This window comes from Pavona decussata, unplaced genomic scaffold (assembly GCF_977016875.1).
Source record: "Pavona decussata unplaced genomic scaffold, jaPavDecu1.1 SCAFFOLD_8, whole genome shotgun sequence".
NCBI lineage: Eukaryota > Metazoa > Cnidaria > Anthozoa > Scleractinia > Agariciidae > Pavona > Pavona decussata.
In genome coordinates, this window is record NW_028145431.1 from 2,225,164 (window position 1) to 2,252,204 (window position 27,041).

Sequence of the window (27,041 nt, forward strand, 5' to 3'; positions counted from 1 at the left end):
ATAAAAAATAAATTGAAATCTGACTTATGCCTAATGTCCGTACACCCGAAAACAAATTATCATACGAGCTAAAGACAAATAAATGTCTGCGTGGACCCCTCACTGCTTGCTCTTTCATTGTTAAACAAAAGCAAAGTTAAAAATCAAAAAGTTTTGTTCATTTAATGGGTCGCACATTGTTGTATGATTTAAAGGCTGCTTTGTTTGTTACCACCCCAAAATAATTACAAAATCCACCTTTTGGGTGGTGTCCTACGCATGTAGGCTCGTAGTAGGCTACCATTTGGGCCACAGCCGCGTGCAATATTGATCATTAACACACTCCCTACTGAACGCTAAGGAGCTACCTGGAGACCTTACAAGGCTATCAAACGTTTCATTGGTGAAAAGGTAAGAATTATTGCAGTAGAAGAAGTACTTTCACAGTAATGTACGGAACTTAAGCAGAGTAAGGAAGGAAAGCCTAAAAAAGACCCAGGTTTGGGCGGGTTTCGAACCCCTGCAATACAGGTCTAGTGTTCTACTAACGAAACTGAACGATCATGATCAAACCAACTCATTCGAGTAGCTTATTATTTTGTGAGTTCGTAACATAGCCTTGAAGGATGAATCATATCATTATACGAGCTGCGGATGAAAGTTTTAATAAGTTATAGCCCATGCTCGCAACTTAAGCAGTTGCGAGTGAGAAAGCGGGAGTGTTTTATTTCCACGGGTGGTGAGTTATGGAAAATTAAGAAAATTACGAGCTAACCATAGACCAGAATGGTTATCCATATAAACTACTTAAAATAAAAAAGGAAAACTTGGAAATGGGCCAAAATTTACAGAGTTAACAACCAACCCTCGAAAGAAAACCAGAATTGGGGAAACCGTTCACTGATTTTGTGGGGTGTATGTGTTTCTTACTTGGTAGCAAGCTTGAACTAGCGTCGTCTCTAATAAAGTTCATGTCCGTTGACTCGTTTCGACGATATTTAAAACTAGTTTCACGGTTATGAAACTAACTCATACCCTACTCCTCTTAAAATATTATATTTATTGCCAGAAATCGTGAAACAAAAACGAATTGAACTGTTTTCATTATAAATCCACCCTTTTGGCACACATCTTATGGACTTTGCTCATTGACACGTTCTACGAACATTTCATGCCATTTAAACAGACTGAGGCAGTTTTACGAATAACACCTACAATAGCACTTACAAAAAACCTAAACTAGAGCTCCCAGTCTGATCGCTCAACTCGGAAAATAAAAAAAAATAAAAAAAAAAACTAAATCACACCCTAATCCTCTTAAAATGTTATATTTATTGCCAGAGACTAACCAAAAAGAAATTGAATTTTAATGATTTCAAACAACGATGAGTTTTTCGTTATAAATCCACCCTTTTGGCCCACATCTTACGGACTTTGTTAATTGACACGGTCTACGAACATTTCATGCCATGTACGTGAACAAACTGAGGCAGTTTTACGAATAACACCTGCAACAACACTTACAAAAAATCTAAGCCAGAGCTCCCAGTCTGATCGCTCAACTTGGAAAATAAAGAAAAAAAAACTAAATCATACCCTAATCCTCTTAAAATGTTATATTTATTGCCAGAAACTAAACAAAAAGAAATTAAATTTTAATGATTTCAAACAACGATGAGTTTTTCGTTATAAATCCACCCTTTTGGCCCACGTCTTACGGACGTTGCTCATTGACACGTCCTAAGAACATTTCATGCCATGTAAATAGACTGAGGCAGTTTTATGGATAACGTCTGCACTAGCACTTAAAACTTAAACCAGAGCTCCCAGTCTGATCGCTCAACTTAGAAAATTTGGTTAGTTTCTGAAGAAACTGTGGTGTTGCGTCGGTAGAGAGCTAGCTCTTGAGGTCATGTCTGCTCATCCAAAGTGAAAATAACATGGTTGAACATCCTAACTGGTAAGAGGCAAACCAGTTGACCACGTCAAGACCGTGGCTGAGGAGTTGAACTTAGCGTTACCAAGAATTGCAATTCCATGGGGGCAAGCTAGCGGTCAGAGAGGGACTTGAACGCGGAACCTCCGAATCTAAACTACTCGCCAAGTTGAGTGATCAACTGAAGACGAATGCTAGGTTTTGTCACCAGAGTTGATATATAAGGCAATTTGGCCACCGTATTAAAATACTGATTCGAGTGCTGACGTTTCGAGCAATAGCCCTTCGTGAGAGATATTGGTAAATAATTTCTACTTGAACTATAAAAACGACTGTAAGTTCAAACAGTCATTAAAATCATTACCGTTTCCTAAAATTAAAAAAACAGCGTGGGACGCTAGCGCTATTTAATTTGGAGGAGGATAGCTTTAGGCATTCCATGTACACATCATGAAAGGCTCATAGTAAGACTTGGTCAGCTTCCAACAGGTTGTGCTTGAGAGTGTTTTTGGGCTGCTCGCTTACTTATTTGCTTTCTTATTATATTAATGGCTCTAACGTTGTTGTCTCAAATTGATAAACTAAAAAGAGTCTCCCAGGAACAGGATTAAACAAGCTATCCTGATTAAATATATCACAAAGTTGGCAAGTTGGCGGGTATAGGAAAAGAAAGTTGCTCTGTTAAAATGAATCAAGATGGCCGTCGATTTTTTTTAAGTCGGGTATTTTTTCTACTTCGTAATTCTAAGCGGAGATTTTGGGAAATAACTTGAACTTCAAAGGAATCGGCTGGAAGATTGATAATAATTTTCTTGAGTGGGTCAAAAGTTACTGAAGCCGAATAAAAAAAGAAGGAAGTCTTCATTGTAAAGCGCCTTTTCTTTAATTTTTCAGGTAGCCAGCATGAAGCAGCGTAGTCCTATAACAAAATTAATTCTCGTTGGCTTGGTTCGGGGATTTGCAAAGATTTGTGAAAGCTTTTTTGTTAGCCCCGAAAAGACCTCACCTCACCTGCTACTGAAAGTTTAATTTCATTTGAATAGCTCGCTTTCAAGTCACGAAATTGTGCGGCTTGGCTGCAGAATTCCCTTCAGGACTTCTTAAATTTATAACCAATAGATAAGAGAGCTTGTTTCTAACTGGTGGTGCTGAGTCGGTGGGAGAGTAGAAAAGAACGTTTGCCAAGGATGTGATATTCTCATTTAAACCTTGCAGTGCAAACAACACACAATGGCAGATTTTCCGAAGTGGGCAGTATTGTTAGTAGTTTTGGCATCAGCTGCGCATGCGCATCCTGTTGACCAATTTGTGGACGACGAATCGGTAAGTTGGATAATAATGCTAGTTGAAAATTAATTTCCGAATTTTGACCTGATGATAAAACTGCCATTTTGCCGTAGTGAAATTGAATGAACGATAAGTTGTCACTTTCAGTCTAAAGCAAAATTAGCATCGAAACTAAAATTTTTGGCTGATAGTTAACAAAAATCAACAAAATTAAAACTACGCTATTTCTTGTAACAAAGCACATAAACAATGCCTCTAACACAGGATCACGGGATGCGATCGTGAAAATGTAAATAATTAAAAAAATTAAATTGGAGAAAAATTTGTTGAAAGGTCTAATATCCAGCTCTAGTCAAGACTTAGCTTTAGACGCATACTTGACGTGTCAGCCATCTCCGCCTCTTTCAGGAACATTGCAATTATTGAAATTGCTATATTATTCAGTGAGTGACACAGGAATACTCGAGAAAAGGAAATAGACGAGTGCTCTAAGCTACCACTGAGCTACAGGAGACTTGTCGAAGCTAAGGCCATTAAACTAGGTTCATGGCACAAACATCCTGCATACTGCTAGGATTTGAATGTCAATGTGTGGCATATGCGTAATGGAAAAATGTGATGGTATATTTTTAAGCCTGGTGAATGAATGAAAATGATGTATTATTCAGTGAGGCATACATAGACAAAGACATACTCGGAAAAGGAAATCCAAGTGTTTCCTGTCAGGGGTGGAACCTAAGACCTCCCTGGCCTTGTTTCAGTGGTAAATATACTGTGGTATATTGCACGGCGGCGTAAAAGACATATTTTATTTTTAACACGAGAAAATAAAATTCATCAGTCTTCAAACCACTGTGTAATTTTCTTTTTCCTACATAGACAAATGACTGTCGCTAGCCATTTTTCATCGACAGCACATGTTTGCACAAACAACCATGAAAAGCGGGAAATGATGTCATCAATATCCTCACTAGTGAGGATATGGAAAATACGTCACTCGAGTCCCGGATGTAATTTCGTATGAATTTTACGAGTAGTATATTTTCCACTAAAACACTTCTGTACGGTATACAAAATCGTGATATTAATTATTGGGCTCGGCTAGCACCTGATATTTCATTGGCTGTCACTAACTTATCCCACATTTATTTTGCAGGTGCAACGCAGAGGTAAGCAAAATTTTGCATCATTCACACGCCTCTGCTTTCTTTCATTGCAACTTAGCAGAATTACCACTTTAAGGTACTTCATCGCACGGTGAAATAAATCAAACGGCTAACTGCATTATCCACAATGTACAGTTCGTTGCAATTCCTCGACTCACGACTGATGATACGTCGACTACGATCACCGATTACTCCTGCTGATTACAATTTGCCCTTTTGATCATGACTAAGGTCGGAGCATTTCAGACAGAGCTTATGCTCCAAAGAAAAGGAAAACGCTTAAGACGAAAATTAAACACTGTCAGCCTTCGATTTTTCGCTAAAAAAAAAATCCAACTTTCCTTAAAGTTTAACTCAAAACTTTTGAGCCAAACTTTTTCACAGTTGCAATTTTGAGTCAGTGTGGCAATACCCGATATAAAAGCTTTCAAAGATTTACCGCAAGTAAGGAAGGCAAATTAGTATTTATGATGCAAGCAATGAGTTCAGAGGTTTGGCTTTAAATTTTCCCAAAGTATAGTCATGAAATGCGGCAGCTGTGGTTTAAAATTCCGGGTATCAGTTTTCGTTACAGAAGACTCTCAATGAAACGAACCTCGTTTCCATGAGAATAACCTTGGCCGGGAACGAGGTTATACAGAAGCTTAATCTTTCTAATTTTGACTTGCTTTTTTCATTGCTGACACTGTTTTGAATGTAACTCGCAATTTAAATGAGACTTGAGTCAAAAGACAATTAAGGTAGCCATTGAAGAAAATCTCCGCCTTTCCCCTGCCAATTTTGACATGTTAACTTTATAGCAATCGTGTCAAGTAATGTTATTTTCGTCATTGCCTCAGATTTATTTTCCGAACGAGACAAGAACGGTAATGGTGTTCTCGATAAAAGTGAGATAGAAGTGACTGGAGTGAAGTGGTCAGAGCTTGCAGCTTACGACATAAATAGTACGTATTATAGTATACCAGAAGTGAGAATACGAAAAATCGCAATAATAAATAGAACTTCCGTCTTTTAAATGGGATCTGTTTGATAGTTGGTCAGACAACATATTTTGCTATGGTTTCATACCTTTTTCAGCTGTAAAAGCTCTTTTTACAGAAGTGCTCTTATAGATGACTAATGACCTCAATTGACCGTCTTCTTCAGTTAAACCACCGTACAGAAAAAGATGGGGACTGGTGCATTTACCCATAGTTCTTAGAATACGCCCCCCCCCCCCCCCCCGCTCCCTCACACCAAAAAAACACGTTCATTAAAACACACAGAAAAGATGTAAAGAAAAACGTCACACCTAGCATATACAATGTTGTTAGTATAGGGACGTCTTTATAAAAGAAATATGACTTTCGATGCGCTTATTGGATTTGTCAGCTTCGCAATATATTGTAGTAAAATGTACAGCCGCCTTAAAGGGGAAGTATCACGAAAATTTGCTGTCACTTCAAAACAGAAAAATGTTTGACTGTCAGCAGAAACAACGAAATAATTGTCAAGTTTGTAAAAAATTATCACGCCAGTGCAATAAAACTGTCGATTAGTGCCTTTAGCCAGAGACAGAGTAGGCCGATTTGGATTGAAACTTGAAAAATGTTAGGCTAATGTTTTTTCAAGTTCTCGCATTTTCTCGCAAAATGCGCTAGAACAGATCATGCACGAGTTGTTTCTTTCAAGAATTGAGTTGATTTTGTTTCTCTCGTCATTCTAGAGTTATTGGCAGGTGATTGAAGGTCTTATTTCATCATTTTTAACAAAAAGATATCAAAAACCCCATGATACTTCCCCTTTAATTAACCGTACGGTGGGCTAGCGCTGAGTATTAACCACAACTTTTTCGGACGTGAGCACAGTAATAAACTATATTTCAAAATAATCTGCCTGGGACGGTCTCGTTTGCTGCATCGGTATGCAACAATTCTAACTCATGATTCTACACAGATGATCAAGTGATAAGCAGGAACGAGTTTGGAATAATGGAGTTGGTTGTTAAAAACAGGGCAGAGACACACTACTTGAACCACTTCAGGGCTGCTGACGCCAACCACGATGGATATATCACCGCGGTGGAGTTGCAACAACGCTTCAAAACACTTGGAAAAAACGTTCCATTGTCGTATATGCAGGCTTATCTTAGCTCGAAAGACAGAAATGGCGACCAAAAGCTTGGCTACTATGGTAAGAATTGACATTCGTTACTCTGAGAACTTTATACTTAGTTTTTGCTGTTATTGATCATGACGGTACGAAATTGATACAAAGACCAGTAAATATGTCTATTGTAGGAGTGGCTGAGCTCATGCTCATTTAAAAGGCTTGTAATAATTTGTTTGTTCATTTCCAAACTGAATATAAACCATGTCTACCTCGTGTAATTTGTAAGCCAAACGAACCTCTTATAGGTGCGGTATTATTCTGCCAATTTCATTTCTTTTCCTCATTTTTTTTTTCTTTGGGAAGGGGGGAAGGGGGGTTTAAGTGCTATATCGATCATTTTTCCCGCGACGCGAACTGCAAATTAAGCCTTAACTGAAAGTGACATACATAACGGACAACTTGGGCGTGATTGGTGAGCAAGGAGCATGCGCGGGGGCAGCTTTGGGTGAATTGAGGGTTTAAGCTGTCGGTCTGGGGAGAGGAATTGGTCTAAGTTAAAATTCATAAGCGCTGAATTATTGTTGTTGTTCTTTTTCAATCTACGATTCTCCATTTAATTTTGTGTTGCAGAGTTCAAGGCTTTGATGCAAGGTTAAACCATACCAAGCTAATTAAACAAGTGAAGACTGCACCGAATCTGCGGCTGTCATATATAACGACACGTAATTTTTGCAGTTTATTTTGGGTTGTGGTTTGTTGAAAATTGGGAAAAGGATCGTAACCATTGGTTGTAATGCATGAACGCAATAAAGGGAATGGAACGGTTTGAGATTCTGTTGTATTGTGAGTAAAACGTTATCAAAAATTAGGAGACCATTACAAACGTTTCTTGGTGTTTGAAAACTCTGATCTGTCGTGACACACTTGCTTTCGCTTTTGATCATTTATCACTTCAAGACCTTGGAATAGACGAGCCACTCCCAAGGTTTATTACCGCGACAATCCAGAAAAACAACCAAAACAGTGGCATCCAGTTTATTAACTACAAGGGTATCGTCCCATGTAACACAATCCACAAAAGTATTCCCTTCTGGATTCCGGATTCCAAAATCCATATTAATTCTTACTCATTTAAGGAGGAATATATAGGTACCGGACTCACTACAACCATTAATGACATTACTGTCGTTTTGGGCTACAGTCCGGCATTCTATTGTTATATAGTATTAAGATATTTTCTTCTTTTTCTCTTTCCTTCGTACCTTCTTCCTTCGTGTATTTATTTACTTCTTTTTCTTTTTGCTCGTAATGCTCGGAGTATTAGCATATATTTATTGCTAGACGCCTAGGCTCACAAAATGGTTTCCCAAAGGCCGTCGAAAAAGAGAGTGTGCACTAACGTAACAATCAAACACAGAACAAGACAGCGTGCACTAACGTAACAATCAAACACAGAACAAGACAGCGTGCACTAACGTAACAATCAAACACAGAACAAGACAGCGTGCACTAACGTAAAAATCAAACACAGAACAAGACAGCGTGCACTAACGTAACAATCAACCATATAAGGATTTAATATATGGGATTCAGGTGTTTCTTTGATAGGAGTTTTATGGGCCGGGGTTACGTTTTGGGCCGTTGGACTTTTTTGGGGGTCAGGGTGTAGCGTAATGCGACTCTTTTGGGTCTAACAATTTCACGTCATTCGCACACCCCTGCCACTAATATACCTGAGTGACCCCCTCTCCCCTGGGCTCCATCTATTGTTTGATTACAATATATTCTCCAGTCAAACAGTTTTCTCCGCACTGCCACAATTAACTTTTTATCTATTGTCATTCTGAAATCAATATATAAAATCCACAGGCAAAATACATTGGCAATATAGTGCACGAATAAAAAATGCTTTACCATCTTTTTTTTTTTGTTTATCAATAATTTTAACTTGCGGTTAAACCGCCTTTCAAACGCGTTTAAGCAATTTGAAACTGGGTTTTAACCCACGTTAAACGTTTGAAACTTGCCTTTAAACCGCTTTTAAAATGCTTTTGAAACGCGTTTCTTAAACGTGTCCAAAACACGTCAACCGCGTTTGAAACGAGTTTAACCGCACGCTAAATGTGTTTGAAACGCGTCTAAAATGTGTCTTAAACGCGTCTGGAACGCGTTTAACGTTTAAAACGCGTCTTAAATTCGTCTGGAATGCGTTTGAAAAGCGCCTGGAACACACCTCCGAAATATGTTCAAAACGCGTTTGAAACGCAAGTCTCACGTATTTTAAGCGGAAGTTTAAAACTCGTTTCAGACGCGTTTGAAACGCCCTTAAACGCGTTTGAAACGAGTTTTAACCGCATGCTAAACATGTTTGAAACGCGTCCAAAACGTGCCTTAAACGCGTCTGGAACGCTTTGAAAAGCGCCATGAACACATCCGAAACATGCCACTCCATTATTCGATAACATTTTGTTATCGAAGCGTCCCTCTAATTTGTTTTCCCTTTGTTATCGCCCAATTTATATATCCACTAGCAAGTGTGTTTATTTCCGGTATAAGGGTTGTTTTAGCAACTCTGGCTATCAAAGCAAGTGGGATTTGGAAGAATTCAGCCACTGAGATATATAAGTTTTACATTTATAGTGAATATAACAAAATGCTCTTAATGGAGTTGATAAAATTCTTTGATATTAGTTGCTAAGTTTAAATATATTTAAAAATGTATTAAATATATTATTGTGTTTAATTGAGGGGTTTTTGGTAATTTTTAAAGCTTCATTACTGATCAATCATCTACGATTAATTATGTATCAGAAAATTCCATATCTGGTCACTTGTAAGCATATCCACTGATGCATGGTGTATCATGTCAAATTTTCCATGGATGATCACACGTGGAGTTGCCTGATACATACTAGGCAATATTTTAGTTCCTTTCTAGCTTGTACATGTTTTGTTCAAGTTTATTATGCTTGTTAAGGTAATGTTGAAGGCTTGAAACCCTTGTGGTACCAATGATCAAGCCTGGGTTTGTCAGTAATCTTAAGAGCTATATGCCTTTTAAGGCTTGGTTTCCTGGTAGGTGGTTTACAATCGATCATTCATAGGCAAGAACATCCTGTTTGCCCTTCAGGTTGAGTGTTCCATGTGGAACCTACAAGACAGATGCCCACTGAGATATATTAACAGGGGTTACAGGATCAACTATACAAGGAAAACAGTCTAGCTTACTACGCACCTTGTATAAAGATCTCCTTAAAATCGCTTCAATCGCGTGCTTTGCTTAGGTCGCCTTAAACTTGTTAAATCGCCCAAAGTGAAACCTTTAGAGTGGGCCTTAATGAAGCGAGAATACTGTGCAAATATTTGGATACCAAAACCTTACTGGGTGTGTTTTTGCGAGAATCACATTCAAATGAATTAATAAGAAATCTAGATTTGACAGATTTTAACGAAATTTAGCCGATTTGTTTGTCACACGATCTTGTAACAAAGTGTGTCAGGCTTTTGCTAAATTCGAAATAGCTTTCTTACAGAATCCCAGCACGTAAGACTCATTGAAGAATATTCCACTGTCAACCTTTACCATAGATTTTCTCAGGAAACAAAGGGAATATCGGAAAAGCCTGACAGATTTTGCCAGCCCATTATCTCCTGAGTGAAAAAGTTTGGTTTGTTGTGATTTTTATGGGCTGGTAATTAGTCAAAGCACACATTAATTATTGTCAGTTTTGTTTTTTAGGGCTTGCGCTCGTCTATCAAAACAAACGTATTTAACTCAGCCCTAGTTTCAGATTCTACAGTTTATTAGCAGTAATTCATAGTTTATTAGGGTTTCTGTAAAAGAGACGCGTGTACGATTTTTTTCTGAGAAACACCCACGAAGGTTTGGAATAACCTTAAATGTGAACAACATATGGTTTGGCATTTTTACTTTCACCATCTTCAATAAACTCACTGACAAGTGCTTCGAATAACGTCCGGATTGTTGTTGACGAGCGCGGTACTCTTTCGACGACGGGGCCTGGGGGCCGTTCGACTTACCGGGCCCCATAAGTATATTTTTAATTATTAAAAACTGGATCATTGTATAATGCAATTCCAGGGTTTTGATTGGCTTAGCGGCCATGGTATATTAGCCATTATACCATGCCCGAGAAGTAGCGACCATAAATTGTTTTCTGGTTGCTCTTGAAAAGGAAATCATCAAGGCCTACTAATATTACTTGATTGTCTTTAATAAAACAATTATTCCACTCGCGCTTGTTGGATATGAGATGATTATAGCCAACTCGGCGCTACACGCCTCGTTGGCTATCTATCATCTCATATCCAACGTGCGCTTGTGGAATAATTGTTAAATGTTTTTTTCGCCGATTACACAGTGATTACAGACATGGTACTTTGCAATGTTTTCATAGGTGTATAAGATTTTAAAATTTAGTGTTCAAATCTAACAAAAATTGACTTCTGTTAAGAAAAATTTATCACTAAAGACGCTTATCGGATTTGGTAAGTCTTCGGGACTTTCGAGAAACGGGCCTCTGCCGGCCAGTTATCGAAGTCCCGACTGATTGGCTTCGGTGCAAGGACCTGACAGGTTTTTCTGTGTTATAGGTTATTTTTTTCCTTTCATGTATTGTTTTTGACGTTTTAGCTTCTTTTGTTTTACGTCCACAGTTGTGAGTTTTAAAGGTTCTTACACCGAGGTAATTAAGCCCGAAATCAGTTGGCAGTATAATAGGGACATTAATAATTAAGTAGCAGCAACAACGACGACACGTTAATGACGCAAAGAGATCGATTTTTTTATTCCGTCCAAAGTGTGTTTGAGACCTGCAGCAGATAACATATCAACACATCCGATTTCCAAACACCGAGAAGTAGGTTGGAAAAACGAGGCGCAGCCGAGTTTTTTAACCAACTTCGAGGCGTTTGGAAATAGGAGGAAACACTTTATCGAGTGTTTGATATAGCTTCTCAAACTATTTATAATTCTTGGAGAAATTCGAAGCAAAAGTTCACAAAATTTTATGATAATTAAGATCACATTTCTAAACCTCCTTCACGGTAATGATTTGCTTTGTTTTGGCTTGGTGAATTATTAATAAGTTTGAGAAATATAGTCAAGCTATCTCTCAACCCTTTTCCCACATTTAATTACTCAACTGTAGTAGTAGTAGTAGTAGTAGTAGTAGTAGTAGTAGTAGTAGTAGTAGTAGTAGTAGTAGTAGTAGTAGTAGTAGTAGTAGTAGTAGTAGTAGTAGTAGTTCTTTATTTAAACTCGGTTAAAAATCTTCAGTAATGACAATAGCATTTTAATTGCAATCATTTGCAGAAATTAAAATAACTATAAAAAACTGATTGACAAGATTGCCGAGTGGGAATCGAATGTTTCAAGTGCGCGGTTGATTTCCTTCTTAAACTGCCCAATTGATCTGATCGCCTTAATACTTTCAGAAAGATAATTCCAAAGTAAGGCACCGCTATAGCTAAAGCTACGTTTCAATTAGTTAGTACGCGGCTTGGGTGAGTTTAACTTACGGAAAGAATCACGCAAGTCATAGTCTGTGTGTCCGGCTCACCGAACAATTCATGCAAGTACACTGGGGCTAGCCCGTTGAGGGACTTAAACATCATCATAGCTTTTTGCTTTCTTCTTCTTAATGATAGCTGGTCCCACTTCAATGTTTCAAGAAGCAGGCTTGAGTTTACCTCGCAGTTGGCTTGCAGAATAACCCTAGCTGCTCGGTTTTGCAATTTTTGTTGTTTCTCACATAGATCAGAACTCAATCCATCCCAAACTGGGGTACAGTAATCGAAATGAGGTTGGATTAAAGCGTTATATATTTGTACTGCAGTGGATTGAGAAATGAGGGACCTAATGCGCCTCAGGGTACCGATTGCCGAGGATATCTTTCTGCATAGTTCGCTGATGTGATTGGACCACGAAAGTCGGTCATCAATAATCAGACCTAATGATTTGGCATGCCCAACCCTGCTATAAAATTTTCCAAACATTCCACATCGCCTCTGGATTTGTCTCTGAAAAAAACTCTATTCCATGGCTGTTGTGCAACATCGTCCAGGAAGTGGTGGTGGTTGAAATTTTTTAAAAACGCGTGTCTCAATCGTGCGATGAATACCAGTTCGTTCATAGCAGATTTTAAGGGTCATGAAGACCAGAAAATGATCGCTGATACCGAGATGAACTACACCAGAGGTTGATATTTTTTCGGGCGAACTAGTTATATACAGAGATCAATCAACGTTCTCGAGGCGGGTGTAATTCTAGTCGGAGATCAATTGACTCAGTCCATATATACACTCGATTGCAAAAACGTTGACACCTAAAAACATAAACCGTGAACGATGCGACCCAATAGCTTTATGGGTATAAGTGTACTAAATTTATTTGCATAAAATTCTATTCTCGTGCGACGGTAGATAACCAAAATTAGTTGCACGTGGTGAATGATGGAAACTGTCTAAGCTTTCCTTAAAGTGTCTAGTTGGCCAACTTGCGCCAATTTTTAAACACTACCCACAAATCCGTTGGGTCATCGTTCATGGTTTATGCTTCTTAGGTGTCAACGTTTTTGCAATCGAGTGTATATCAAGTATGTTCGTTAAAGTGGATGAATTATGATAATTTGATCCGTCATGCATGTAGCAGTTTAGATCACCCAGAAGGTAAAAGTCTTTCTGTTCAGAAGGCACTTTATCGACTAGAGACTCAAATTACCGAAAGATATTTTGGGGAGAGTTTGGGGGTCTATACCACGTACTAACAAAGAAAGGTCTGGAGTGGGGTCTGATAATTTCGATGAGAACGCATTCAAGTTGGTCATCACATAAACCGTCACAGATCTGGTAATTTATGTTATTCCGTAAATACGTGCAAACACCACCACCACTTCGGCCGTTAACAGAGCGATCCTTCTCGTAACAATTGCAACCTCAATCCTGGCAAGGTGCTTTTAATTAGCATTTGTTAATTCACCCGTTTGTGGAAAATATTGTAAATTAAACACTTTTAAAATACTGTTTTAAGAGGTCTGTCTCAATAGTTACTACTAGGCCGAATAGTAAAAAGAAGGAATTCTCCATTGTTAAATGTATTTTCTTTAATTCTTGGTAGCCAGCATGAAGCAGCGTAGTCATTAACAAAATTCGTTCTCGTTGGCTTGGTTCGAGAGCATTTGCAAAGATTTGTGGAATTTTAAAATAACGAATAGATAGGAGGGTTAGTTAAAAAGAAACTGTGATGCGTGCGTCGCTGGGGCAGTAGAAAATAACGTTTTGGAAGGATGTTCTTATCTCTTTAAACCTTACAGTGCACACAACACACAATGGCAGCTTTTCCAAAGTGGGCAGTAATGTTAGTGGTTTTGGCATTAGTTGCGCATGCGTATCCTCTTAAGCATGGCCAATTTGAGGTCGATAAACCGGTAAGTTGAAAAATTAAACTAGTTGCACTATTAATTTTATAAAATATTGGCCTGATCATAAAACTGCCATTTTGCCTTATTACACCTTTTGCCCTTCATTATAAGGAAATACATTTTCATTAGTGTTAAAAATTAAATCATTAAAGCGAATGTGTAATCATTGTATGAAAATAGACAAACGTTTTAATTTACGGTGTCGTCAATAAGGCGTTTTACATAGAGAAGAACGTTCATTAATGCGAATGTATCAGTTCAGTTTAATGGAAATAACAAACCTTTAAGAGGATGAACAAACATTAGACGCTTCTTAATGTTCTTTAACGAGGAAAAAATTCATTACAACAGAGATACAGTCAGCGTTACAATCAAGCAAGTCTTAGCTCTATCCTTCAATCAACTCCCCATTCAAAAATCGTGGTATATGTAAGTCTGCATAAACCTAAACCACGCTGCACATTTTCATTTTTTCATTTCCTAGTTAAACTGATGATACATTAATTTTATTGACCAATGTTTTCGCGCTAATGAAACTTTATTTCCTGATAATGAAGGGCAAAAGGTGTAGCTGCCACCCTTGAAATATTTCTTGAAATCAATTAAGTTTGTAAAGTCGTTACAGGAATATTCACGTCTTGTTAAGCTGACTAATTAAGTGATATGGTTGCTCGTGTGACTAGGAATAACCTAGGTTCGTCTACTGTTAGGAGAACCCAGATTTTCTTTTTCCGAGGACGCCTGCTGTAGAACTGGGCTCAGTTGATCAAAGTCCGATTAAGCTAATCCTGCACGGGTTAACGTGGAGTTTGATTTGAGTTTAATTACTTATCAACAATTATTTATCCAAAAGACTTTGTCGATCAGTTTTGACTTAGACTTTCCTTTACCTTTGGCTTGATGTCAGCTTTTAAAAACACTTTTATCGAGCGAGATGAAAAACCTCGGTTAACTTTAAATCGGGGATTAGCGTTAATCGGTTTTCGAACATGGTACATAACCAATATGACAAGAGTTCGATAGAAGCGTAAGTCTAAGACTTGGGTCACTTGACTAAAACACCGAACAAAGATTAATGTCAAAAGGCAGTGCTAATTTTGCCTATGTTAACATTGATAAATGTGTCAAGTGATGTTATCTTCAACGTTGCTTTAGCTCCTACTGCTACCCTTGACAAAGACAATGATGATTTCCTCAGTAAAAGTGAGATAGAAGCGGCTGGAGGGAAGTGGTCAGACCTTGCAGATTTCGACCTAAACAGTACGTATACACTTAAACCATTAGTGAGGATACGAAAAATTGGCATTATACTGAAATGAAACTTTCTACTTTTAATTGTATCCGCTTGGTTTAGTAGTTGATGAGACGTATCTTCCGCATGGTTTCACCCCTAAAGTAGCTGTTAAAACTCCTCACTACTGATCAAGTACGGTTTTGGGACTAGCTAGTGACCTCAAGTCACCGTCTTATTTTTAATCTACCGTAGAATTCCTAAAGTTAATCGGCCCTCGCTACCGATATTACGTACAACTTTTTTTTGTATGTTGGCACAGTTCTAAAATAAATTGTAAACTGAGAGTCGTGGGGTCCCGGATGCAAAAACAAAAATAAAATGTTTAAATAGACCATTTCCGATATATTAAAATTCTAGCTTGGCTGCTAGGCTTGGGGCAATAAACCAACAGGAATTACATTGAGGTTCAAAGATGAATAATTAATTTCTGTTGTTTTATTCCCCCAAGCCTCGTAGCTAGCGAAGCTAGAATTTTAATATATTGGAAATGGTCTATTTACATCGAACCTCTGAATGTTTATTTTCACGCCTTGTTAAAAGCAAATTTAAGGCATACCAGATATCTTCAGGGACATAAGGTTCTTGTGGCGCGGTTAAAAAATCGATCTTAGCGCGCTAGCAACACTGATTCTAAAATCCCGGTAAAAATGCAAAAAATAAAATAGTAAATAGGCAGAGAAACAGGTAAGTCACAAACTTAAATAGGTAAATAAATTAGATAGGAAACTAAGGCAAATATATAACTTTTAATATTTTATAAGTTAAGTTTTATTTAATTTAAAATAGCATGCTTTCCTGGGTTTTTCCACTCCGCAGACAACAAAGAACAATGTACGCTTTCTTATTAATATAAATGAAGTACGAGACAAAAATTTTAAAGAAGTGAGATACGCAATAAATTCTAACTCATGATTTTACACAGATGATTAAAAGATTAGTCGGGAAGAGTGGGGAATAATGGTGGCGATTGTTCAGCCGCACGGCCGAGAAACGCACTACTTTAACCTCTTCCGAGATGCTGACGCCAACCACGATGGATATATCACATCGGCGGAGTGGCGAAAACGTTACAAAAGTCTTGGACATCACTACGAACGCTTTTCAATTTTCAACGTCAATTTTCCGCACAAAACGTTCTTTTTTTTCGTTTTTGGCGGAGCTCTATTTTTTAAGACACGTTTACGTCGATTTTGGCGGTGTTAAAAATAAAGACATCAAGAAATCTTCTTTTTAGCGGAGTAAGTATTATTGTCCTCACAAATTTATGTTTCAAACAACCTAAAGAATGCACAGCCCCAAACGTAAACGGATTTGTCAAAACAAGGATCCGAAATTCGGACCCCTAGATTACTACGTCTGCAAAACTCTGGATTCAAAAACATGGCGCTTCTAAATCTAGGGGTGCGAAATTCGGACCCTTGGTCTGATGAATCCGCACGATTCAGTTATCAAACACTTCTTAATCCAGGGGTCCGGAATTTGGACACTTTGTCTGATGAATCCGCAAAATTCAGTTATCAAACACTTCTTAATCCAGGAGTCCGAAATTCGGACACTTGGTCTGATATATCCACAAAATTCACTTATCAAACACTTCTTAATCCAGGAGCCCGAAATTCGGACACTTTGTCTGATGAATCCGCAAAATTCAGTTATCAAACACTTCTAAATCGAAGGGGTCCGAAATTCAGACACTTTACTTTGTTTTAGAATTAAAGAGGAGGTCACTTCTCTATCCGGGCTTTACATAAATTCCCTTGAACATAATGATAACTTACAAGTTGAACTAACCAGTTGCAGTTCTAAGTTCTTAAATACGATGGAGTCTCCAGCTAACTGACTAACTTGATCTAAAGGTCGCAGAATTTCTACAACCTCCCTTTCAACAGGCTAGGTGTGCAATCTTAATTTACAGTATCTTAATTTATAAAGGTAAATTCTGAACAAAGGATGTAGTGTATTGATTATTATAGCAACAAGGACGCGTTTCTGTTACCTTATGTGAAACTACTGCATGCCGACTGCATGACGTGAAAGTATTGTTACTGTGTAGAAGTAGAATAATGATTGTACTCCAATATAGATAATTGCTTAGTGAATAAAGGACATTACATAGAAAGCAATGGAAGAGTGTGTGTCTCCTCGTTTAAGTAGTAAATGGCTACACAACACATTGGCGACGAGGATGAACTCGTACTGGCTGCAGAACCAGCAGAAAATCCAGGACAGCCAGAACCTGCAGAAATTTCCAGACCACCGAATTCGGTGGGAAATCCAGTAATCGACCAGCCAAAACCGGGAGAACTTCCACACGGATGGAACGGTCGTTGCCCGCACCCACCGCGTTCAACATTGATGCAGCCAACTTGTACAGTGAGTGGAAACACTGGTTGAGTGATTTTAAAATTTACGCCATTGCCTCAGACCTAAGAAAGAAGGCGGACGATGCGGTTCAGAGAGCGTGACGATGCTGCACTGCCTTGGCCCCGCAGTACAACGCGTTTTCAACACACTACATCCTTCACGGGCATTTTTACTGAGAATGTCAACTTTAATATTTTCTCCGACCTCTAAACAGCTGCTCTACTGAACTCTCTACATCAATTCTTGGTTTTCACGTGACGTCACCAAATTCTAGAATTAAAAAACCGGGAGGCCTACAAAATTTTTAACTTCATTCAACAAAAGATTACCTAGAAATATGTCTTTTCACAATTTCTTAGCACGTACATGACGGCTCCATGCTCCTTCCTAAATCTGGCCGTCTAAATTCAAATAATCGCTGTCTTTCGCTTTCACTCTTTTATTGAATTCCATGCTACTGGAAACTCCAAATTGTAGTACTTGTGTTCATGTAAATGAGGGTCAAAACGTAATTACCACGTTACAAAAGTAAATGAATGGCCTTTGTGACAGGTCTGTCAGCGAAGAAAAGAGTTATTTCTTTGACAAATCCACCCTTTTGTTCTACGTCTAACGCAAAGCGATTGTGCTTATTGCCGCGGCGGCGCGAGATTAAACATTTCTTGTCATTTGAATAGCTCGCTTTCAATCCGCTCTCAACTTATATACCGTACAGTCTTGTTTTAAGAACGTATTTCATATTTAACCATGTGAAGTTAATCCTTGCAAAGTTCATCACAGTGCATGCTGTGGAGAGATTTTATATTTGGTGGAGAACTCTTTTTACCCACATCAACTTTGCAGGTGATAATAATAATAACCTTCATTTACCCTCGGCAGTGTTTATAGCAACGTAAGCTGCGTCTCTTTCATGTATACCGCCAAAAAATAAACGCTGTTGTTGTTGCCATCTCCCATGAGAAACGAGAACAGCACATTAAGCTTTAAAAGTTTTAAAAGAATTTATCTCTTTATGTTCGTTACCAAACACAATGGAGGACGGCTTTCTATAAAGAAGATTTATCACTGAACTAATTTCGACCAATCCGGTACTGGAGACAGATTGCTCTTTAGATATAGTGTGCTTGATCCCCGCAGCAGAGTTTTCAGTGACTCTAACGGTAACAAGCTAGATCCAGGTCGAGGTATAGATTACCGTGTTTTGCTTAATCATCCAACGAGGTACGTTTCCTTACTTTAATTGATTTATAGTAAGCTTCCTCTCAACCCCTTTCCCCAGATCTAATCACTCAGATGCTTTACAATTAATTTGCAGTTGCTCACCCGTTTCTGGAAAATGTAACTTAAGCGTTGGTAAATTAAACATTTAAACGATGGCTACTAGGCATCACATCCCCCTTGTGTAGTCATAGGTCTTTCAAAAAATCAGTATCTTAAAAAGAGATGGTTTTTCCAGAATCTTCACTTTCACTGTGCGCGTCCGCAATTCCGTTGATCTCCAAGGAGTTAACTGCGGGCTTTCTTAATTCTTTTCTTTGTTCAGAGTTAAAGATTTGGCTCTTCTTTCACAAGTATTTGTAAATTCTTTTAATGGAATTGGTTGGTTTTGATGTTAACAGAGTTGGTGAGGGTAACACGAGGAATGAGTTTGCGGAATGGTATGTGGCGGGACACGCGGAATGAGATAGTTATACAAAATGGCTTAACCAAATAAATTAACTGATCATGAAGAGCGCGTCCAGCTTCGCGCCAGTTTTATTTTTATAAAATTGGCGCCAAAACAGGACGCGGTAAATCGTGTTACGCATAATTATGCCATTGTGCATGTCATGTCGCATGCTATTCCGCAAACTCATTCCTCCTTTTACCCTCATCAGAGGTTCATAAAATCAGTTTCTTAAAATAAGATGGTTCTTACGGAATCTTCACTTACAGTACATGCATCAATTTCGTTGTTCAGTCAAGTTAGGTGTTAACTGCGCGGCTTTTTTAACTCCTTTCTCTTTTCAGAGTTAAAGATTTATCTCTTCGTTCAATAGTTAATGTAAATTCTGTTCACGGAATTGATCAGTTTTAATGTTCACAAAGTTGGCGGGAATTTGAGTTTACTACGTGAGAGTAGGAGGAGTTTGCCACACAATTCCGGCTGAGTGAACTTCAAATGAATCGGGTGGATACAGTTGACTGAGTTCAGTGATTTCTAAAACTTTTCATTAGTGAGTGGGTTTAAAGTGAATACTAAGACGAATAGAAAACGTAAGAAGTCCAAGTTGAAGAATGACTTCTTTGTTATTTGGTAGCAAGCTTGAAGCACTGGTATTCATTAAAAAATTTAATCTTCGTTGTTTCAGGTCGACCATATTCAAACTAACTTCACGGTTGCGGATAAGTAAACACAAACAAATGAGGCTTGAAAAGAAAGTTGCTCTGTTAAAATGAATCAGGTTGTCCGTCGAGCGCGCGTATGTGCTTGTTCGGAAGAAAATATTCCGGCATCAAACTACATGAGTGCTTTATATTTCTTTTAAACTTTTCCATTTTCAAGAGAGTTTTGTGCCTGAAGGTTCCCACGCTGTTTTCTCATCTACCACGCTTATAGTTTAACTTTGCAAATTGCATGCGCATAAATTTATTTTTGGGGTAAGGCTTTTCCGCGTTTCTTCCGAGAATTCCTGTATTATGGACACTGTTGGAACTAAGCCATCTAAAATTCCTGCAAACGAGAAGACGTCGGTGCAGAAAAATTATTGCGAAAAGTTGTTGGTAAGATTTTTGTACAGCCCGAAACATCGATTGATTTTTATTTTGAGACTCAAACTCTATTCATGCTCGTTCTTTGTGTAAGAGAATTAATATGACAGTAGTACAATAATTAATGTATGGGGCTGTGTGGAAATCTTTGCACGTTGTTTGCTAAATGTTTTCCTATTACGCACACAAGAAACATCAAGTAAAGCATTTTTTTCGCAAACAAACCGTACATTGTGCTTGTATTTACTCCATTAACAGTTAATCTTTTCAAATTTAATTTCTGCGTTTGTAGAGGGTCAGTTTTTAAAGAAACTGTGATGAATGCGTCGCTGGGGCAGTAGAAAAGAACGTTTTGTTATGATGTTCTTATCTCTTTAAACCTTACAGTGCACACAACACACAATGGCAGGTTTTCTGAAGTGCGCAGTATTGTTAGTGGTTTTGACGTCAGTTGCGCATGCGTATCCTTTTAAGCATGACCGATTTGAGGACGATAAACTGGTAAGTTAAAAGATAATTCTAGTTGCACTATTAATTCTAAAATATTGGCCTGATCATAAAACTGCCGTTTTGCCTCTTAGTTGCCAACCTCGAAATACTTCTTGAAATCAGTTAAGTTTGTAAAGTCGTTACAGGAGTATTCACCCTTGTTATTAAGCTGACTAATTTTAAAGTGATGTGGTTGCTCGTGTGACTAGGAATAACCTAGGTTTGTCTACTGTTAGGAGAACCCGGATTTCCTTTTTCCGAGGACGCCTGCTGTAGAACTGGGCCCAGTTGTTCAAAGTCCGATTAAGCTAACCCTGGGCTAACGTGAAGTTTGATTTGAGTTTAATTACTTAAACAAGTATTTATCCAAAAGACTTTTGTCCATAAGTTTTGACCGAGACTTTTCTTTACCTTTGGCCATAGTTAATTGAAGGCAATGGTTATGAAACCTGACAAACTTCTTTGTTATATGTTTTTGTTTTTGTTTTTGCCTTTTTGGCCTTGGGGGGGAGTCCGATTAAGCTAACCCTGGGTTAACGTGAAGTTTGATTTGAGTTTAATTACTTAAACAAGTATTTATCCAAAAGACTTTTGTCCATAAGTTTTGACCGAGACTTTTCTTTACCTTTGGCCATAGTTAATTGAAGGCAATGGTTATGAAACCTGACAAACTTCTTTGTTATATGTTTTTTTTTTTTTTTTTTTTTGCCTTTTTGGCCTTGACACTGCACAAACAACAATAGAATTTGGACTGTATTTGAGCAACTGACCAATCGAAATGTTTTTGTTAAGATTTTCAACTGTGGTGTGAACGTTAAAACAAAGGATTGTGCAGGGTCGCGGCCCTTCCAACATAAAGCCGGACCATTGTTTTCATGGCAAGGTTTCATAACCAGTGCCTCAAGTAACTATGCTTTGGCTTAATGTCAGTTTTTAAAAGCACTTAAAAATTATCGAGCGAGATGAAAACCTCAATTAACTTTTAATCGGGGATTAGCGTTAATCAGCTTTCGAACAACCGATCCCTGAACCACAATTAGGCTTCTTCGAACTGTAAATATTTGAATTTATTACGTCACACAGGATCGCGATGTCAATTATTATTGGATCTAGCACTTCATATTTCATTAATTAATTCTTACTAGCTTGTCCCACATTTGTTTTGCAGACATCGTTGCGACGCAGGGATCAAGGTAAACACAACTTTGCATCATTTACACAATTTTCTTTCTTTTCAAATTAGCAGGATTAGTAAGGTACTTTATCGTACGATGATGATAAGCCAATCAACTCACTGATCCACAATGTACAATTTGTTGCCATTCCTCTACACGCAACTGATGGCTTTAATTGTGGATCGCAGAGATCACACCGATTACATTTACCCTGTTGATCATGACTGATGTCGGATCATTTCAGACAAAGCTTATATGCTCGAAAGAAAGAAAGAAAGAAAGAAAGAAAGAAAGAAAAAAATAACGTTTAAGCCTAAAATTAAGTACAGATGAGGCCTGTCAAACTAGTTTTCTTTAGCTTTTGATCAAACCATTTCCAGCGAAAGAAAGAAAATATGGAAGGCTAACAAAACTTGCAGTTGTTATTTTGATTTAGTGCGGCCATTTAAGCTTTCACAGATTTGCCTAAAAACGGGTAGGGAAAATTAGTTATTATGATGCAAACAATTGTTTAAGTAGTTTGGCTGAAAGTTTTCCGAAATCGTAATTATAAATTGCGGCAGTTGTACTTTCAAATTCCGGTTACATTCTTGGTTCCAACTGAAGCTCGTTGAAGCCAACCTAGTTACCTTATTTACAAGGGAACACCTTGTGGACGAGGTCGCACTGAACTTCTTAATCTTTGTAACTTTGAATTGCTTTTTCATTGCTAATATTCTTTTGAATGTAATTCGCCTTGGATAGACTGTTCACAATCCTCTATTTTTTCGTGGGATTTTCGAGACTCGTACACTTCGATCGACTGCCACAAGTTGGTTTGCAAAAGCGAGTGCAACCTTGAGTGTCTAAACTACTGAAAGAGGGGGGGGGGGGGGGGGGCGGTGTGGTGGGGAGGCTAGTCAAAGTACAAAACCAATCTGACAATAGTTCAAGTGAAGCTGAACTTGACGAAAACACCGATTTATGTCAAAACTAAGGCAGTGCTAATTTTGATATGTTAACTTTAATAAATGTGTCAAATGATGTTATCTTTATCTTTGCTTCAGATAAGTTTTCAAACCTTGACAAGGACAATAATGGTTTTCTCAGTAGAAGTGAGGTAGAAGCGGCTGGAGTGAAGTGGTCAGACGTTGCAATTTACGACCTAAACAGTACGTATACATTTAAACCACGAGTGAGGATACGAAAAATTGGCATTATACTGAAATGAAACTTTCTACTTTTAATTGTAGCCACTTTGTTTAGTAATTGGACAGACGTATTTTGCTGCATGGTTTCACCTCTATTGTAGCTGTTAAAACTCCTCATTACTCATCAAGTACGGTTTTGGAACTAGCTAGTGACCTCAAGTCACCGTCTTGTTTTTAACCTACCGTAGAATTCCTCAAGTTAAACTGCCCTCGTTACCGAAAATTATCTACAATTTTACTAAATTTTGAAATGAGTGGGTTTTGAAGCAAAAACAAAAATATAATGTGTAAATAGACCATTTCCGATATATTAAAATTTTAGCTTGGCTGCTAGGCTTGGGGGAATAAACCAACAGAAATAACATTGAGAAATATGAATAACTAATTTTTGTTGTTTTATTCTCCCAAGCTAGAATTTTAATATTTCGGAAATGGTCTATTTACATCGAACCTGTGGAATGTTTATTTTTCCGCTTTGTTATAGGCAAATTTAAGGCATACTAGATATCTTCAGGACACCACGCATGAGGTTCTTGTGGCGCGTTTAAAAAATCTTAACGCGCTTGCAACACTGATTCTAAAATCCTGGTAAAAATAAAAATTGAATAAGCAGACAAATAGGTAAGTTACAAACTTAAATAGGTAAATACATTAGATAGGCAAAAATATAACTTTTTATATTTTATAAGTTAAGTTTTATTTAACTTAAAATAGCATGCTTTCCTGGAGTTTCCACACCGCAGACAACAAACAACAATGTACGCTTGCTTCTTAATAAATGAAGTATGAGACAAAAATTTTAAAGAAGTGAGATACGCCATAAATTCTAACTCATGATTTTACACAGATGACCAAAAGATTAGTCGGGAAGAGTGGGGAATACTAGAGGCGGTTGCTAAAAACGGCCGAGAATCGCAGTACTTTAACCACTTCCGAGCTGCTGATTACAACCGCGATGGATTCGTCACGCCGAAGGAGTTGCAACGGCGCTACAAAGAACTTGGTCATTACTACGTATATGCGACTTTCGTAAATTTTGTCAGGCAGAAAGACACAAATAACGACGGAAAACTCGGCTACTATGGTAAGAGTTGAAAAAACGTTTCTCTTAGAATTTAAACTGTTTCCATTGCTGTTCTTGAGTATGAAACTGAAACAAAGACTAATAACAAGAGACTATGAGGTAAGAGAACAAATCCCCCATACATGCCTCTCTTCCTATGAAAATTTTCTTCAATCCATTTTTGTTTGCGTTGCTATTTTAATCTTGACATCTTATTGGTCAGTTAGAGTGACGTCATTTAATTTTAAACTCAATGGCGGATAATAATTTCCCAAAATAGCATGGTGCGAACTAAAAAAAGATTGAAAATAATTATCATGGGGCATAGGGATTCGCTCTCTTACCTCATAGTCTCTTGCTAATAAATATTGTACTGTAGGAGTGACTGAGCTCATGCTCTTTTAAAAAAATGTTTGTGAATATATATTTGTTTGTCTACTTCCGAACTGAACATAAGCTATTTCTGCGTTATGCAATTTTGTGAGCCGAGCGAATCTCTAATAGGCGCAGTTTTGTTTTGTCTTTTTGTTGTTGTTTGTTTGTTTGTTTTTGCCCTAAACAGAAAATGATATGCGAAATCTGTGAACAACTGCGCGTACGAACGTTCCAACGAGGGTAGCGCTAGGTGAATTGGGTCTAGATCTGGGGAGACGAAAAGGTCAAAGTCAAAATTGTTTTTAAGTGCTTAGCTGTCGCTGTTGCTGTTGTTGTTGTTCTTTTTCAACCTTACGATTCCATTTAAATTTGTGTTGCAGAGTTCAAGGCATTCCTTTCAGGTTAAGCTATACCAAGCTAATTAAACAAGAGAAGACTGCACCGAATCTGCGGGCCTCTCCTGTACGATAACGCGTGATCGGCATTCACCATATTTTTAGTTTCAGTTGTGGCTGTTTTTTTTTTTTTTTTTTGTAGTTTACTTTGTGTTGTGGTGTGTTGAAAGTTTGCAAAATGGATCGTAGTCGTTAGTTGAGATGCATGAATGCAATAAAGGAAAGGAAATGAAACAGTTTGAGATTCTGCTGTTTTGTGAGTACAAGTTATCAAAATGTGTCGGACCATTACAAATGCTTGCTGGTGCCGGTTTGAAAAAATCGAACTCTCCTGAAACACTTTGTATCGCTTTTTTTTTTTTTTTTTTTGTTCTGTTTTTTGATAGATGAGCCACTACCAAGATTTATTGTTAGAACAATGCAGCCAAACAATGAAAACAGTGGCATCCAGTTTATTAACTACAAGGGTATCGCCCCATGCAACACATGGATTCCGGATACAAACTATCTCTATACCGGATTCCTATAGACCATTTCCGAGTTGCTTTGAACCTTATTATGAAGGCGAGGCTAAGTGCAAAGTTTTTGTTATGAAAATTACTTTTCATTCATATGCACACAAAACTAATTTTCATGCCGTCAGCGGCATGAGATGCCAGTTGTTCATGAGCACTGGTTAGTTTGTTTATTATTAGGCGCTGCTGGATTTTATGTTATTTGTTATTGTTGTTGTTTGCTTTTTCGGAGTGGTGGGTTTCTCTCAGGGCGCCGAAAAGAATTTTCTGCGCCATGATTTCTATCTACAAACTTTTTACTTCGGTTTGTTGTAAATGTCCCAAAAATACCAAAAATATCTCGCCCATACTAGAAAGTCACCACAAAGTTTCTAATCCCAAAAAGCAGCAATTTCTAGCTTAAATTAGGCCTTTGTACATTCTTATCACTAATATACCTGAGTATCCCCCCCCCCCCCCCCGCATTAAAGAATTACTAGCTATTGACTCATAGTCGAATTATATCAGTGATTGTCACCTGATCATCCACGAAGCTCCTTTGTCAGTTAAGAAAAGAATTATTTCTTTGCCAACAATCAAAATCCACCCTTTCGTGCTTCGTCTACCGCCCAGTGATTGCGCTCATTGATACGCACGACTAAGCACTTCTTGTCATTTGAATAGTTCGCTCTCAACTAATTATAAAATACCCTTTAGTTGTGTTTCAGCATAGTGGATTTTGTACCATGTGACCTTTAGCTACAAAGGATCGGACCCATTATTATAATAACCATTAGAATAAATCTACTCGTGTTCTATCACGAATGCCGTTCTCTGATTGACTACGCTATTCGCTATCTATTCTGTGATAGATAGTGAGTTGCGGTTTTCAACAAAATGGCGGCCGTTTCGTCGCGTTTTCGAAGTGTCTGCGATGAGGAAATAGATAATTTACTTGTTTAGTTTTGAACGAGTAGTAGATTGATACTAAAACAATTAGATTATTCGCTCTCGACTTCTATGCGTGATAGCTGATTCGGGCTGCGCCCTCCGTCACGATATATCTCGAGCTCATAATCTAATTGTTAATTTTTCACCCTCGGCAGTGTTTGTAGCAACGTCAGCTACGTATATCCGTCTTTTTCATGTATACCGTCCAAAAATATGCGTCGTTGTTGTTGCTATCTCCCATGAGAAACGAGAACAGCACAAGCTCATCAAGCTTCATTTGCAATTGATCTTACAACTTTACCACCTCGAATTCATTCTGGTTACCAAATACAATGGAGGGCTGCTTTCTATAAAGAAGATTTATCATCGAACCCAGTTGCGATTAATCCGGTACTGCGAACAGATTTTATTCAGATTCGCTTGAGCCCCGCATCAATGGTAATCTTTGGCAGTGACTCTGATGGGAACAAGCTAGTTCCCGAATATCAAGGTACAGGCAAAGAGTTTTGCGTGATCGTCCAACGAGGTACGTTTCTTTAATTTGATATCTAGTATTAGATGTCTCTCAATACTTTCCCAAGAGCGAAGAGGGAAAGATT

The 27,041-nt window shown here is 38.0% G+C and overlaps 2 protein-coding genes across 2 annotated transcripts; both read left to right on the forward strand.

Annotated features, from left to right (window-relative positions):
* Nucleotides 1-240: 240 nt before the first annotated feature.
* Nucleotides 241-7,442, forward strand: LOC146488884 (uncharacterized). The gene is made up of 6 exons (XM_085112606.1): nucleotides 241-390; nucleotides 3,131-3,238; nucleotides 4,359-4,371; nucleotides 5,208-5,312; nucleotides 6,304-6,540; nucleotides 7,090-7,442. The coding sequence occupies exons 2-6, from the start codon at nucleotides 3,146-3,148 to the stop codon at nucleotides 7,113-7,115; spliced, it is 474 nt and encodes a 157-aa protein (XP_084968732.1). The 5' UTR covers nucleotides 241-390; nucleotides 3,131-3,145; the 3' UTR covers nucleotides 7,116-7,442.
* An 11,264-nt stretch (nucleotides 7,443-18,706) lies between these two features.
* Nucleotides 18,707-25,457, forward strand: LOC146488885 (16 kDa calcium-binding protein-like). The gene is made up of 6 exons (XM_085112618.1): nucleotides 18,707-18,780; nucleotides 20,698-20,811; nucleotides 21,968-21,992; nucleotides 23,021-23,125; nucleotides 24,012-24,248; nucleotides 24,983-25,457. The coding sequence occupies exons 2-6, from the start codon at nucleotides 20,713-20,715 to the stop codon at nucleotides 25,006-25,008; spliced, it is 492 nt and encodes a 163-aa protein (XP_084968744.1). The 5' UTR covers nucleotides 18,707-18,780; nucleotides 20,698-20,712; the 3' UTR covers nucleotides 25,009-25,457.
* Nucleotides 25,458-27,041: the final 1,584 nt, after the last annotated feature.

Excerpts from the sequence above, each read along its gene's own strand:
- LOC146488884 (XM_085112606.1), top strand. The coding sequence starts at position 3,146 with ATGGCAGATTTTCCGAAGTGGGCAGTATTGTTAGTAGTTTTGGCATCA. Across the intron at positions 5,313-6,303 it reads TGCAGCTTACGACATAAATA|ATGATCAAGTGATAAGCAGG; the intron begins GTACGTATTATA and ends GATTCTACACAG. Across the intron at positions 6,541-7,089 it reads CCAAAAGCTTGGCTACTATG|AGTTCAAGGCTTTGATGCAA; the intron begins GTAAGAATTGAC and ends TTTGTGTTGCAG.
- LOC146488885 (XM_085112618.1), top strand. The coding sequence starts at position 20,713 with ATGGCAGGTTTTCTGAAGTGCGCAGTATTGTTAGTGGTTTTGACGTCA. Across the intron at positions 20,812-21,967 it reads GATTTGAGGACGATAAACTG|ACATCGTTGCGACGCAGGGA; the intron begins GTAAGTTAAAAG and ends TTTGTTTTGCAG. Across the intron at positions 24,249-24,982 it reads CGGAAAACTCGGCTACTATG|AGTTCAAGGCATTCCTTTCA; the intron begins GTAAGAGTTGAA and ends TTTGTGTTGCAG.